This window comes from Pseudonaja textilis, chromosome 3 (assembly GCF_049901715.1).
Source record: "Pseudonaja textilis isolate UNSWEBS1 chromosome 3, rPseTex1.2, whole genome shotgun sequence".
In the NCBI taxonomy this organism is placed as follows: domain Eukaryota; kingdom Metazoa; phylum Chordata; class Lepidosauria; order Squamata; family Elapidae; genus Pseudonaja; species Pseudonaja textilis.
The window spans coordinates 184,926,062-184,942,596 of NC_141992.1; the positions used below are offsets into that span (position 1 = coordinate 184,926,062).

Here is a 16,535-nt window from a genome sequence, read left to right on the forward strand (position 1 = left end):
AAAGTTAACTTGGAGCTTGTTAGTCATAATCCATTTTATTTCATGTTTGTTTGTTTCTTTTTCTTCTTTAAAATGTCTACTTTTTTGTTTTGTGTAGTTTTGTTTTACTTTATTTTAGGGTTTTTAAACGACATCTTTCTATTGCATGCATTTTGATAGCAGGAGCATTAAGGAGCAAAAGGGGAAATAATAAAAGTATTGCTCCAGCTTATATAAAGCTTCCGTGGACCATTTTCACTGATTCAAAGCTCATGAATGAAATTATTACTGTTAGTATTATTACTAATAGTAATAACTGAAGGAATATACTTCAAACTATTGAGGTCCACAAGTCTTAAAGTTGCCAGGTTGGACACTCCTGATCTAGAGAGAAAGTGATAGCTTCATGCCAACAGCAAATTATTCGTGTACATTTGGGAAAATTTACATGAACACCAAAAAGAATGCAAATAAAAAATCGTTGTGTGATAGTTCCACTTCCCCTATGTTCACATATTCCTAAAAATGCGTATTTTTTTCCAAAGAGGGTTGTGACCCAAAGTACGTGGAGAGCCCCAAATGAACTAAGCAAGTGTCATTTTATGGTTCTTTTCCAACTGTTGCACCATGAGTTGTATATTTATAAAATTCATGTGGGTTCAAAATACATGGCAATTGTCCAGAATTTATTTCTCACAGTGTTTACCAGGAAAAAAAAAAATCTGGAACAGGAAGAACAGATCAAAGGTCTGCATTAAGGTTAACTGGAAAACTTTATGCATCAACAAAAGTGTGAGGCTTTTTTAAAAAACAAACAAACCAAAAAGCAGAAATGCTTAACAAATAGAACCTAAGACAATACAAGCTTTGTCATACTACTTACAAATGACTTTGTGAAGTTTGCTGCTGCTATTTATTTCACTTTATCAGAAACAGAAATAACTAGAATGCAATTGAACATGAATAGCATACACACATACACGCATACCCACACACACACACACACACACACACACATATATATACATACATATATATGTTTTCTTAAGTTTTCGTGGGTACTTACATGTATGGTATTCAGCTTTGTTCGGGTATTTTCCCATGTCATTATACTTGTGCTTTTCAAGTTGTAGCAACGTTTCGGCAGAATCTCATCATCAGGCTTCTGTATAGCGCCATCATCAGGCTTCTGTATAGTGTTCGTCTGTGTGTCAGATGGCTGTGAAAGTCTGAATCACAGATGAACACAATACAGAAGCCTGATGATGGCAGATGAGATTCTGCTGAAACATTGCTACAATTTTAAAAGCACAACTATAATGACGTGGGAAAATATCCGAACAAAGCTGAATACCATACACATACACATACATATATATGTATATATACCACTCACGCATCATCACAAAATCTCCAGAACCGTAAATCCTGCAGATTTGAAATTTGGCACATATGTTCCTCTTGGCTTCTAGGTGCTCAGTAAGAAAGGATTTTTTGAAATGACCATCACAGCATTAGTATTTTGTATATTATTATTAACACGCTCTGATGCTAAGGAATTCACCTTCCCCTCCCCACCTGAAAAGAAATCTGTTCCAAATGCAAAACACAAGTAGAGGAGAGGAGTTTCAGTTTCAGTTTTAGCTTCACAGCACCAAGCAGCTTCAGTACAGAACAGCTGGGCTAAGCCATGCCCAGGCTCCTTGCTATCTCGTTCTTGCTCACACAACAAATACGGCTTCAGTTTCCAAACAGCCCTCAACTCTCTCACAGACAGGACGCTACCGATGGTAGGCAGAGGCAGAATTTTTCCCCCTTATTTTCCTCCACAAAAACTAAGCCTGACCACATAGTTTTGTAATGAAGCACGGGTATCGAGCTAGTATACATATATATTATACATATATTATACTATACTACATTATATTATTACTATATATAAATTTTAGTAGTTGGTAAAGCTAAATCTTTATATATAGTCCATGTTTATTCTCACTTGGACTTGTAGATCTACAAAAAATAAATTGTTATACAAACACACACATTTTGGCTCTAAGGTCTAATTAACGGTACCAAATGCAACTCACTAAGCGAACCATGAGTAACTGGAAACTAATTTGATCAAGCAATATTATAAATATCGATCTGTTAGAATATGGTTTCAGATTTTCCCTCTTGTTTTAAATTATTGTCAAGATTGTTTTCAAGAGTTAAGATTTTATGTATTTGACTCATCGATCGTAATACATGTGATGAGCATGAAAACCTTTTGTTCTGCTATGCAGTGGTGGGATTCAGAAATGTTTACTACCGGGTCTGTGGGCGTTACTTGGTGGGCGTGGTGTTGCTTGGTGGGCGTGGCAGGGGAAGGTTACTGCAAAATTCCATTCCATCTCCACCTGTGGTAGGATTCAAATGTTTTTACTACCAGTTCTGTGGGCGTGCTTGGTGGGTGTGGCAGGGGAAGGATACAACAAAATCTTCATTCCCACCCCACTGCAGGGAAATGGTACTGTAAAATCCCCATTCTCTCCCCCACCCCACTAACCTGCTTTCCAGCTCTGTTCTCCTGTGCAGGGCAACAAAAGAAGAACCAGCCAATCAGCTGGGAGTCGGGAGGCAGAGTATAGATGGGGGAAGGGGCAGTCAGAGGTGGGATTTGCTGGTTCTCTGAACTACTCAAAATTTCCGCTACCGGTTCTCCAGAACTGGTTAGAACCTGCTGAATACCACCTCTGATTCAGTGGCCTGAGTACCCCCAAAGATATATTCCACTGTTAGATCTCTTTGGGAATTACCATTAGCTCCACTGAAGACCTGGCATATCCCTAAAGGTAAAAAAAAACCTGACTTCACATGGTAATTAACTCATCTGACTGTCAAGAAGTGTAGTATAATGTGGAAACTCATTGTGAGAAAATAGGAAAATCACCACAGGGTCATCAGACCAAGGTCCATTATTTCAGTGGCGAAGATGGAACTCTGGAAATTGAAAACTAACTCATGTTGGACCAGATTTCTTATTTTCATCTTTTAGGGAACAAATTGTTATTCTGAGGCATTCTGTCTCTAAAATGGAATGAAAAAAAACAAACAAACATCTGATAGCCATTAAAAGATACGGGCTCCATTTAGATTTCAAGAATGCTGGTGTTGGAAAACCACCCAACATTAAAACTATCCTGCCAATCCAGTGCAGGAATCCAAAATAAAAGCACCTCCAATTTATCATTACTTTGAAGAAGCCATAAAAAAGGTGATCCTACCTGCTTGGGTAACCGGTTCCACTGTCACAATAATCTTACGAGGAATTTTTCCTTAAATCCATAAAAACTGCCTTCTTGTCACTTAAATCCATTAATCCATATCTACACTTTGAAACAACAGGGAACCACTTTTGATTTCCTTCTGTATGACATTTGAGATATCTAGAATTATTACTGTACAGGTGGTCCTCAACTTACATTCATTTAGTGACCATTTGAAGTTATTCCACTGAAATTTATGACTGGTCCTCAGCCAACTCACAAAGTTCCTAATCCTGTGATCAAAATTTGGCCGCTTGGCAACTAGAGCGTATGTATTTACGATGGTTGTGCCGGGGCCATGCGATCACCATTTGTGACTTTCTCAGAGGGCTTTTGACAAGCAAAGTCCATGGGAATGCTAGATTTGCTTAATGATCATGGGATGAGTTTTAACAATCACAGCAAAAATGGTAAAATTGGGTGCCATTCACGTAGCAATCAGATTTTTTAGGGTCAGAAGTTCTAGTCCCAATTGTGGTCATAAGTCAGGAACTACCTGTATTAAGCATATCCAGTTTGAACAGTCTCTCCTCAGGCAACCTGGTTTCCATCTTGATCATTTTGATTGTCTTGCAGTTGTTCCAGTCTCTACACTATTGCTGAAATGTGGAACCAAGAACTGTATATAGTACACAAACCGGAGTCTCACCAGTACAGAACACACAGAGCTATTGGTTTCTGCCTTAACAGAAATATTTTATTTGCTGCTCTTAGCAGTCATGTCATTGACTGATATTCAACTTGTAAACAGCTAGAACTCCAAGATCTTTTCCACATACCCTTTTTTAAAAAAAAGCCAGGAATCTCCCTATCATGCATTCATTTATTTTGCCTAAACAATGAACGTTATAGTATACTGTTTTTCTTGTTCTATTTCTTGTTCTGTTACTTTCACCCTGCTTCCCAATATCTCAAGATTGCTTTGAATATTAGCTATACTCTTCTCATCAGTCTCTTCTGAAGATTTGATAAGAACTTGTACAGAACAAGGTAAATCTATCAGTTTGCTTAGGACTTTCCACACAAGAGGAAAAAAACACTGAAAAGGGAGGAGTAAGAAACAGAGAGATTTGCATAAAATTATATAGAAAGATGCCAATTTGGACATTATTACTGCTAAGTAGAAATATATCTCATCACAGCTGGGGAGGCCGTGACCAATATAATACATGCTGCATTTATAAAGTTCTATGATGCACCATTTTAGTAGTTTCAAAATCTTAAAATGGTTTAAACCCAGGCTATGTTGAAGACTGCTTATACAACAACTTAGAATAGATCATCCAATAGAGGTCTTACATTCTCCCGTTACTTGCAGATGGTGACTTGGGCTGGGGACATTATGGAGTGACTTTTGTCATTTTCTTCTTACAAAATCATTTCTTACCAGCTCTGAAATATAGCTGGTTTTGAACTGGTAAAATAGTTGAGATACAGTAGATCCTTGTCCATCTGGTATAGACACAGAATTAGCACCAGTTTTTCATGCCTGTCAACTACTGGAATTATTTCTTTTTGGTTCCATAGCAGTTTCCAGCACATCCTTTACACACAATTGGTTAGAATTCAATTCTGCTATTTTCATAAATCATTGCATTCATTATATATACATCCAATTATATAAACTTTTTGCTTTGTCTCCTTTAAGTTAATTAGTGACTTATGAACACGTCTTTGTAATTCCAAAACTAGTTTACAGATTTCGGATTCCCTGGCTAGGTTTCCCACTGAAGTCTTAACTAGGACTGATCCTGCTTAAGAGTTTTTGTGACCAGATTAAGGTGGCTAGATATTGCCACCTGCAGTGACAAGCAGATAAGTACATAATCCAAAGATCAGCTGGAGCAATACTATTCTTATTTCAAGTGTCACCTGATATTTATATTTTCTCTTTATGCAGCTTTATTTTAGCCTACTGCAATTGTTTAGTTCTAGTTAATTTTTTAAAAACAGTGATCTTTTCAGTAAAGCGCCATGGGATGATGGCTGAACAGCAATGTATATATTTTAATAATATCAAAGACTGTAATAACTTAAAGTAACAACTGTCATGGAGAGTATAACATCGCCAGGCTTCTAATGAACTAGCACCTGGTCTGTATTTATTTTATGAGCCTCTTTTGAGTTTTTTATAACTTAAATAAAGAACATATCCAAAGCTTGTGAGCTTTTAAGGATTTGAAGGTGTTGTTCCTTTGTGTGCAGCTGTAACCTCAATGAGGCCAGGGGAAGAAAATGAGGGGAGCCTCTACTCTCATCCCAATTACTCTTCCTCACTAACATGAGTGCTTTGAAATAGGCAAGGTTGGTTTCGCCTTAATGAATGACCAAAGTAGGTTCCAGTCGGGAACATTCTATAAGAGTATCCAAAATTTTTAATTTACTTATATACAACACAGTAAGAGGAGTTCTACTGAATCGAACAAAAGCGTACTTTGGCCAGTAGTCAGTTCCTAGGATAACCAACCAGATGGTCCGAGGGAGAGGCCCTTTCTGCTGCAGCTCCCATTCTTTGAACATTGAGCCTTTGAGATGAAATTCATCCTCATTCCCTTAGCCTCCCAAAAGGGCCTCAAAATCTGGCTGGGCTGATTGGCCTGGGACCCTGATAGGGGCATTCTATGCTGGAGGCGGATAGCGGATTTCGGGGTGGGGGGGGACCCAACTCCAGACGGTGGTATTCTGGTTTCTAACTTATCTAATTTCTCTTAATTTGAACATTTAATGATTTAATGTTCTGTAATTTTGCTGAACTTAATAAATGAATAATAAATGACAGTTATTATGAGGATTCAGGGTGGCGTAAACATTTTAAATGGTAAAATAAATTCAATGAAACCCATGAAATACAGAAATGGATTTCAGTTGTTGTAAGTAGCTGCAGCTTTCTTTGAATATAAAACAGGGAACCTATTTACACTTCTAGATTCAACGGATGTTATCTAATACCAAGATGCTCTTTTGAACACCTGTTGCACAGCACACTATTGTTTTCTAAGTAAATCAAATTTGTGACTGTCAGCAGTAGCAAAAACAGAACAGAACAGCAACAAAAACCAATTGCAGCAAAAAACCCGAAGCTTGAAGGAAGAAAACGATGCATCAGACTAGTGTAGATTCCTGCTAAAAACCATAACTTCTATACTAATTGAAAGTATATAGCATATCTTTACAATCGTACACCAAAGATTTAATAGAGATAATAATGCACTTTTGGATTAATATAGCAACAACAGGACATGAAAAAAAAAAAACCCAACTTCCATGGTGACACCTATTTTTCTTTTCCTCATCTTCACTAAGTATACAAAAGCCAGAATTCAGAATATTCAATAGTGCATTGTACAAAAAGTTTATTAACAAATGGCCTTATTTTTTTGTTTTAAAAAACAATCTTTTTAGCTACTTTACTTAATCATCTTTTATAGACCAGCATTGTCTACTGAAACAAGGAAAGATGCACAGAAAATTATAAAAATGTTTAGCCTTAAGGCTGAATACTCAAGAAAAAAACCACACCGGACTAGTGTGAAGACAACCCAAATTTTAGAAAATTAGGAACAGGGCAAAAAAAAAAGCACTAATATTACACAGAATTGAGTAAAAAAGTTTAAAAGCAGTCCTGTTTTACATAATTAAGAGCTTTTCAAGAGAATACCTGCTGGGTGTTTTTATTACAATGAATAAAACTCTTTAAATCACAGCTTCATGTTTTATTTGCTATACATTTAAAAGCGTTGTTCGAGTACTTCCCATCCATTTGATTAGAAACTAGAACGTTTTGCGCTGTCGTCTCTCCCACAACTGTATTTTAAATGTCGATCCCTTAATCGGTATTCTAAGGTAGAGCTTCTCTTGCCAGTTTTGTAATTTTTGTTTAAACTCGGTTGCTCAGTTATGAGTCTGATTACAGAGCGCCGTATAGATAGCAATTTTTTCCTTGCCAAAGTAAACAATCCAATAGACTTGACTGTCAAAGGTTGCAATGTTCAAACAAGTTAAATCCATTTTTTTTTTTTAAAAAAAGGCTCAACATTAAAAACAGAAATCTTTTGAGCAAGCAACCATTCAAAGAATTTAAAAGTGGTGGGACAGTTGAAACAATTAAGGAATATAAAGAAAATAAAATAAAAATAAAAATTTCTATAAAAGTTTCAGGAAGCTCAAATTATGTTCTACAACGTTGTACCAAGCATTAGGAGCTTTCTGAGAAGGTTGGGCATCAGGCTTCCCTTTAATTCTTACTTCACATCATGGCAGCCATTTGAGGTTCAACACACACAGGTATTAATGAGAATATAAGGCAGGCAGCTGGAGGAACGTTTTGAAATATTCCTAAACCTTCATTTATTTTCCCCATGGTATGAGTGTGTGATCACTACGTCTCTGACCAACAGAAGAGCAACTTGGGATCTTGTCTAAGTTCTGGACTCCTGTGGCATCTTGGTTTTGATCATGATGACCCACCAAGGCTCTCCCCATCCCAGGATCTTTTGCCTCAGTCTGACAAGGAGGGCGAGTGAATGGACCGCCCACTGGCTGGGCTGTTGGAGAAAGTGAAGGGCTCCTTCTCTTTCTCCTTGTTGTCATGCTTGTGCTTGTGCTTATGCTTATGCTTGTGCTTCTTCTTCTTCTTCTTGTGTTCATGGTGGTGGTGGTGATGGTGCTCACCATGCCTGGAAGAGCTGGACTCTTTAGCAAAACCAGCTAGAGAAGGCAGAGGCGCTGGCAACATGTTTGCCTCCAAGGAAGACTGTTCTTTACCTGAAGTTAAAAAAAAAGGAAGATAGGTTTATTTAAAAAAAAAAACCACTGAAAAGATTGAAAAGATGGAAGTTCTGCCCTCACTGCTGCACAATCACTTTCGCAGCATCTCTACTATGGATTTATTTATATCCACGGTTTTACTACTACGAACGTTTTGCTGCAAGGCGCTCGTAATTTTTGTAATGACATTTAAATATCAATTTATACAAATATCATCAAAGAGTTATTAATACTATGTGTAAAACATGCATAATCAAGAGATAGATATGTCACGGGGAGTCTTATATTTAGTTGTTAGGCTTTTTAGGCAATAAAAGCAAAGTTTTCTTCTGGGAATGCCTTGACTTCCTAATGTACCTTGTATCCTTGGTGGTTTCTCCTGGTAGAGACTTCCTGGTGGTATCCCCATCCAAGCAGAAGCCAGTTTAGCTTAGCAATGTTCTTCAGTAAGAGCCCATATATAACACAATGGCTCAATTTCAACATAGCAGGAACAGAGGTGGTATTCATCAGGTTCTGACCAGCTCTGGAGAACCGGTAGTGGAAATTTTGAGTAGTTTGGAGAACCGGCAAATACCACCTCTGACTGGCCCCTCCCCCATCTATTTTCTGCCTCTCAAGTCACAGAAGGACGGAGCTGGAAATCAGGTTAGTGGGGTGGGGAGGGAATAGGATTTTGCAGTAACCTTCCGCCTGGAGTTGGGTGGGAATGGAGATTTTACAGTATCCTTCCCCTGCCACGCCCACCAAGCCATGCCCACAGCACCGGTAATAAAAAAAAATGAATCCCACCACTGAATAGGAAGCCATAATTTGGAACTATGCATAACTGGGAATAAGCAAGCGTTTTAGAATCTGTTAAAATATACCCACCAGGCCCACGCCACCAAACTAGAGGAAGAACTAGAGAAACCTTGTTAGCAGGTGCTTCACCATTACATCTGAATCAGAATCCCTGTCCTTTTTCTCCCTGAACAAGTCTGATTCAATAAGTCACAAACAAAACCTCATTTACCAGTCTGACTTCTTAACAGAAACCATGAATGAAGGTCTCTTGGCTTAGTCACTGGGTTCCTCTCATAGGGAGTGTCAAGAGAAATAACAATATACTTGGTTTTTCCCTGAAAAATTACAATTCCAATAAATCCAGACTATACCATTTACTATGATATCACACCAACTCACTCAAACCTGAAGCAAAAGCATTCAAACTGCAAGGATATCTACCATGCCACCAAGATTTGCTGGATACATTTAATTAATAAGTAAGTAAGCAAATAAGTAAGTAATTAAGTAAGTAAGTAAGTAAGACAGACTAGAATAACAAATCATTTCCACAATGGCTATTTATTATAACATGGAAGAAGGAGACGGTACAGAAATCTCAAAATTAATGTTTGTTCCTATTCGGAGTTTAAACCATGAATGGGGGAAGAGGCTGTGGAGAGAAAGACAGTTTCATATACACAGCTGCTATTTCTTATACTCCCTAAAGCTTCCGCCTACAGCAAGAGATAACCAAGTCATTGGGTAATCTCTGCAATGATTCAATTGTATGCCAAATCCTAAACTTTGGACTATTATTATCTTCTAGTAAAATAAATGTCAGTTACAGCAGGGATTATGGGGATAAAATGTTCTTAAACTTCAATCTGGAAAGATTTAATAGCCGACTCCTGAATATGCTCATCTGTACCACTACACTTCTGTAATCTTGACTACAAGCCAAACTGTATTTAATACACTTAAGCAACTGTACAGGATCAGTTTCTTCTTTCTATTACACTGAAACTTTGGTGACAACTTCTGGAGGACTCCAGGAATGTCCTCCAAGGTTTTTGAAGATGGCATGTAATTTGGGGCCTTTCCATCATTGTATTTCTCTTTTGCCACCCCTCTCTAGATTTCAGAATTTGCTCTTATTTCTGATTAATATGGGAATATTTGCAGCAAAATGTTGCTCCACAGTGACCAGGGATGGTAAAGTTTCTGCTATGGGGTTAGCGTAGATTAGGTTAGCAATTCTCACTAGGCACCCCATGGATATCGTTCTTCATGTTGCTGTTTCTATAATGTGCGGAATTTCTTGCCTTGTTCTATTCCCAGTCAAGCCTCTGACCACAATTACAGCTTCTACATTACAGGCTTACGTTTTAATTACAAAGCTGTCCTCCCTGGTTATTTGGGCACGATAAACATCTAAGGCACGATAAACCATACCAGATTTTAGGCTCATTGCAAAACACAAGTATAGAACCAGATAAAAAAGTACAAAATGAATTTTCAGGCTGTCAAAACAGGGATGTAATAGACTACACCAGAAAGGAAAAACCAAGTAGATATACAATGTCAAATGCTTAAAGATCAGTTAAATTTTTAGCTAAAATTCAAATTGTCAGAGAAATATTTGCAGTCCCTTTTTCTTTTGCCTCTTGTGCATTTTTTTTTAAAAAAAGGTTGATACTGTGAATACAGAGATTTATTCAAAGAAAGGCTGCCTATATCCCACAACCAAACTTAAACAAACTTAAGGTCTACAAAACAAGAACATAATAACTCTCAAACATCTTCAAAATTTATTGGAACATAAATTTCAGAGACTTGCAGGGTTTTTTTACCTCAGGAAAAAAAAAATAGGCAAGGTTTCAAAATGAAAAACATGGAATTAAAATCCTCACGTGCCTAAATGTCTTGTGCTCACCAAGTTATGAGAAATCAGAAATGCTCAAATAATATCAATGCAGTTCACGAAGCTCAACACAAACATTAGAAAGGAAGATAAAAGACACTTGCTTTAAAACACATACTGCCTCTTATTAATTCCAGATCCTGAATTCACTTGCCAGCAGTCTTCCCCCCTCGCCCACCCCAGATATCTCTACTAAAACTAACTCTCCATGTAAAATTAGTGGTAAAACAGCTTTTAAATTTTAGTTAGGTTCTTTTTGTTTTAGCTGTAGTGGTTCTTTTTTATACTCTATGTTCTTTTTAGGTCTGGGCATTTTGTAGATCATGAACTTCTTCCAGCTTTTCATTGTTCGTTTCGCCTATTTACCTGTATGTTTGAATTCAGTTTATTTTTGTGACCTTGCTATGAAATATAATAAAATAGAGCAAAAAAGTAGAAATACAATGACAGTACAGGCAATATTATCAAAGGTCAACCTCATTTAAATGAGGCATTCATTATTATTTTAGTTAATAGTGATAAATGCTAGCTTTGCAAATTTGCTGGTAAGCAAATTTAGAGTCTGGATCAAATAAGAGTTAATCTTTAAGGCAAGTACCTTTTATCCTTCTTTTAATACTTGTGCTGAACTTAATTACTGGGATTTTGAAAGTATGGTCCCAGCAATATACAAATTCTGGTGACAAAGCGGTAATCACTGTTCAACCAACCCCACCCATGATAAACGGCTATGATCTTCTCGGCTACAGACAGTTCTCAATTTACAACCATTCACTGTTCAAAGTTACAACGGCACTGAAAAGTGATTTATGACCCCACACATATAAACATCCCAGCATCCCAGTCACGTGATCAAAATTCGGCTCTTGGCATCTAGCATGTATTTACGACGGCTGCAGTGTCCCTCGGTCATGTGATCGTCATTTCAACCTTCCCAGCCAACTTCCAACAAGCAAGGATAATAGGGGAAACAGTTTTGCTCAATGACATGATTCATTTAACAACTGGAATAGTTTGCTTAACAACCATGACAAAAAAAAAATCATAAAACCAGACCCAACTCACTTAGCAATGGAAATTCTGGTCCCAATTGTGCTACCTATACTTTTCATCACTCTCTCTTCATTTCCCACTCTCAAATATAGTTTGCTAATGCCTCAAATTTCAGCACCTAATTTTACAATATGGATAGCCAGATCCGTAATTTTCTCTGGCTGAGGCGTACTCCATGGACTCTTCCTATTGTTGGGAGAAAATGCATTGGCTGTGCTCATTCTGCAGCCTCTCAGGCAATGTCCTTCTCCTTGAATAACCAAAATGTCTTCCTCAGTCTGGAAGAACCACAAAGGGTGAGGTACCCACATTTCCTTTTGAAGTGATTACTAATACCCTTTGGAACAGAACACACATTACGCTAGCTATTCACTTGGCACCTTCTGTGGTTTTCAATGTTCAGAAGCCAACATCATTATTAGTTTCACTGCAAAACAGATGTTTAGAATCAAGAAAGATGATCTTTACTGAGAAGCTCCAAAGCGTTGCCCGTGTGCCTGAATGTGGAAGTCACTACAAACTTCAACAAAAGGAAAGGAAAACAAGAGAAGTGACAATGTATTACACCGTGTAATAACTTATGATTACTCTGCTTTGACACCCATCAGCCAATATCTTTCCACCCCTGCCAACATCTATTGGTGTTAATTGTAAAAAAAAAGGTTTCATGGATTAAATATTCTTAAATCAGCCCTTATAGTTGACTTAACATGGTTCACAATTCCAGCTACATTTTATATGTATAAAATTTTAAAGCACAACATTTTCCTGATCTCTTTATGATCTTATATAATTGGGAAGAGAACCAGTTTGGTATAGTGGTGAAGGCACCAGGCTAGAAACTAGAGAGACTGGGTGACCTTGGACCAGTCACTCTTAGCCCTAAGGAGGCGGCAAGGACAAACCACTTTTGAGAACCTTCCTAAGAAAACTACATGGGCGTGTCCAGGTAGTCTCCAAGAATCGGACACAATTGAATGGAAGGAAAGTAAAGTTGACAAAGACGAATGTCTCTTGATGGCAACCACTTTAACGTTAGAACAGCTTTTTAATTTTTTTCTCATAATGATTAGTATTTCTCTTCTACTCCATTTATTTAAAAATACATTAATAATGGGTTTAAAAATAAAAATAGAAGAAAGAGGCACTATGATGCAATGGACAGAATTTTGGATACAGATCCAAAGCATCAGTCTGAATGGTGTAAGCTACAAAGCTTATCTCCGGATGTTTTATTTGCATGCTTATCTTATCTTACGGAGTAAAAATAAATTGGGGAGGATGCACTCACACACCCACACTCACAGGGGAGGCGGGGGTGTGTGGAGAGGGAGAGGGAGGGAGAAAGAAAGACAGACAGACAGACAGACAGACAGACATAGGCCTATACTCTGACCTGGGGTTTGACTAAATATAAAGGCTATTATTTCTTAAACAAAAAATCTGTAATCATATGTTAAATAATATATTTTACAAAAATCCTTTGCAATAGCACACTCCATATTTTGTTATGTAGCACAGTAGAAATAAATGTTCCAATAGAACTGAAAAGCTCAACTTTAAATGAAGATGAGAATTCACTTTTGTTTGGATGTTTCTGGTCTCTGCAAGAGGGTGAATGACCCTACTGTTTTGAAAATTGAATAACAAATAAAGTCTGTTTTTCGTAGTATAAGTCAAGTTTGGAATGACATCAGAGGGTGAAAAAGAGGTTGCATTGATGCTTTCAAAGCTTCTGTACTTAAGGCAAAAATATAATTAACATTTAACAGTGAATAATACATTTTTGAAGAATCATAGATTTAGGTTGTGCAAAAAATTACTATTGTATACAGATCATTTTTTCCATTTTTCCCCATTTTGTATACAGTCATTTTTTTAATTTTCAACAAACAAAGTCTAAAAGTTATACTAATACATATTAATATTTCTGATGAGTATTTCCTCCAATTTAAAATCCTTTCTATGAAGGAATTATAGAACAATTTGAAAATAAATTAATACTGACAAAACTAAAATTGTTCAGAGAACCACAAACAAAAAATTCCAAACATTTTAACACAAAGTAGAATTATTAAATGCCCAAATAACCACTGTAAGAGTTTAGTTGAAATAACACTAGATTAAGGCCTATAAACCTCATTTTAAAAAAGAATAAACTTTTTGATTCAATTTATTAACATTCTAATTTATATTAATTGGCATATGAATAATACAAGTCTGAAGAAATGACCTTTTTTAGATCGTGCAATAAGGCATCTTAGAAGATGTATTTCTCCACATTAAGAGTGAAAATGCTACTGACATACTCCATATCCGTGTGCTTATCCAATCAATTAACTTTCAATAAATTAAATATTTAAAAACCAACTTGTTGAACTGATCAAGAGAACTTTAGGCTGCAAACAGATATCCCAACGAAAGCCAAATATTCCCTAAGAAATGTCTGCCTTGATGCTTGTCCCAAAGCTGCTGTTCCAAAAGGCAACGATTTTTGACGTTTTTTTTTCTTTGAAAATGTTTCACTTCTTATCCAAGGAGATTCTTCAGTTCTTCTTCAGCTTCTTGGATAAGAAGCGAAATGTTTTCAAAGGAAAGAACCAAGGAAGTCAAGTTGTCTTTTGGAAAAAGCATCTTTGGGATAACCATGACCTGGCTGATTGAGAATCTCCATGCCCTGATGCTTGTTTCTCATATAAGTAGGCTTTGCTTGGTGGACATTCCTTCAGTGACCATTTGAAATTATGCCAGTGCTTGGCAAACTGCACTTATGCTCACTGTTAAGTGTCTCGTGATGTGATCACCACATGCAATCTTCCCTGCCAGTTTCTCCAGAAAGTCAATGGGGAAGCCGGCAGGAAAGGTTCTAGGCTGCTGCCACCTGTCCAGAGTATTCTCTCTGGTTCCTGGGGGCTGCCTGAAAAAGAACTGTTGTGAAAATCAAGCAGAAAATCCAATGAGATGTTCTAAGCTTTCAAATGCCAAGCTTCAAAATATACCTTTATTTCCACCCCCTCAGGATAGTATACCAATTTCTAGCTCCTTTTCTATGTCTGAAAACAGGACATAGTTGGAAGCTTCTCAAATACTCTGTTGTGCTTGAATGGGAACTAAGGGTAATTAACTGGTATAATTAAGGGCTACCCAGGAACGTAAGATTTTCATGTACTTATCCCCAAATCTCTCATATATACTTTGCAGGATCTGTTCAGAACAGATGTGACACTCTAATAGATTATGTGCCTGCTGTAGGTTTCTGTCATAAGAGCCAAGTACCTGAAAGATACAGAGAGGCAGCCATTTGCATCCCAGTTCATTTGACACCAAACAATTCAGAACGTGCAGCTGTTTCCTAGATTGATCCCTGAGGTAACATTTGCTTATTTTCCAGCCCAAATCTCCAGGAATTCTTATTTATTACTTTATCCCCCCATTGGGCAGTATAAGAATAGCACAAAACAAGTATTATGAAATGCTAATAAAGTGCTATAAATACCTATTGTATTCATAAGCCAACCTGTTCCCCAGATAATAGTAGTCATAAATAATTAACGGATGTTCTTCAGAATCTTTCTCTTTAGCAAATGTATTCTGTGGTCAGAATTCTTCAGAAAATAGCAATCAAAAACTCAATTTACAGCTCCTATACATTCTCTGTCCTTGTTCAGTTTCCTGTCCCATTTTTTGGTTTGCAATAATCTATTTTCTGTCAACGTGATAAGAAAATTGTCCCAACTCTGCAAATTAACTGCTTCAATGATCTAGGTCTACATTTCTCAAACCATTAAATTCATCCTCCCCATCACCAGTAAAGCACAAAATGTCTGAAAGAGGAAATAATCACAAGGATTGACTGTTCCCTATCAAATCTGTCACACTATCCAAAGCCACGTACAGGGAGTCCTTGACTTACAACCACAACAGAGCTCCAAATTTTTGTTGCTAAATGAGACATTTGTTAAGTGATTTTTGCCCCATTTTATGAATTTTCCTGCCACATTTGTTAAGTGAATCATTGCAGCTGTTAAATTAGTGACACAGCTGTTGAGTGAACTTGGCTTCCCTACTGATTTTGCTCATCAAAAGGGTCACATGACCCTGGTATGCTGCAACCATCATAAAAATGAACCAGTTGGCAGTGTCTGAATTTTTATCATGTGACCATGGGGATGCTTTAATGGTCATAAGTGTGAAAAACAGCCATAAAACCACTTCTTTCACTACTTTGTAGACATCAAGATGGTTGCTAATGTAAATGGCTTCCAAAAGGGATTAGATGAATTCTTGGAAGATAGTTCTATAAATACACACACACACACAGAGTATATATACATCTATTGATGACTGAAAACTGCTTTATTGAGTTTTGTATAAAAAAATTTAAAATAAACATGATTTATGGTTTTGATGATTGGACAGGATAGATTATAGATTATAGAAAGAGAAGATCATTGTTAAAACATAGAAAAGTTAAAATGTATGTACTTAAGCAAAATGTTTAGACTAAGATCGGCATATATGGGACTGATTGGGATGGATTGTAGGGGTGATACCGAAATATAATTTATCATATTTTATTTATCTATATCTTAAATTATTGTATTTTATTCCAATTTCATTTAAATCATATTTTATTCCAATTTCCTTTTAAATTGTATTTTATCCAATTCCATTTTAAATTGTTTTTATTAGATTTTAGTAATAATTTGTCTGGAACTCTGCACTTTGATATGGCCCAA

The 16,535-nt window shown here is 36.8% G+C and overlaps 1 protein-coding gene across 8 annotated transcripts in view; it reads right to left on the reverse strand.

Annotated features, from left to right (window-relative positions):
* Positions 1-6,625: 6,625 nt before the first annotated feature.
* TAF2 (TATA-box binding protein associated factor 2) overlaps positions 6,626-16,535 on the reverse strand; it is a 61,984-nt gene continuing 52,074 nt past the window's right edge. For 5 of the 8 annotated variants that reach the window (XM_087931662.1, XM_087931660.1, XM_087931661.1 and 2 more), the window contains exon 26: positions 6,683-8,051. In XM_087931662.1, the coding sequence (XP_087787788.1) occupies positions 7,786-8,051 (266 nt within the window). In that variant the 3' untranslated portion in view covers positions 6,683-7,785. Of the gene's footprint in view, positions 8,052-16,535 lie in introns of all 8 variants that reach the window. The other 3 variants (XM_087931658.1, XM_087931657.1, XM_087931656.1) reach the window with 1 other exon arrangement.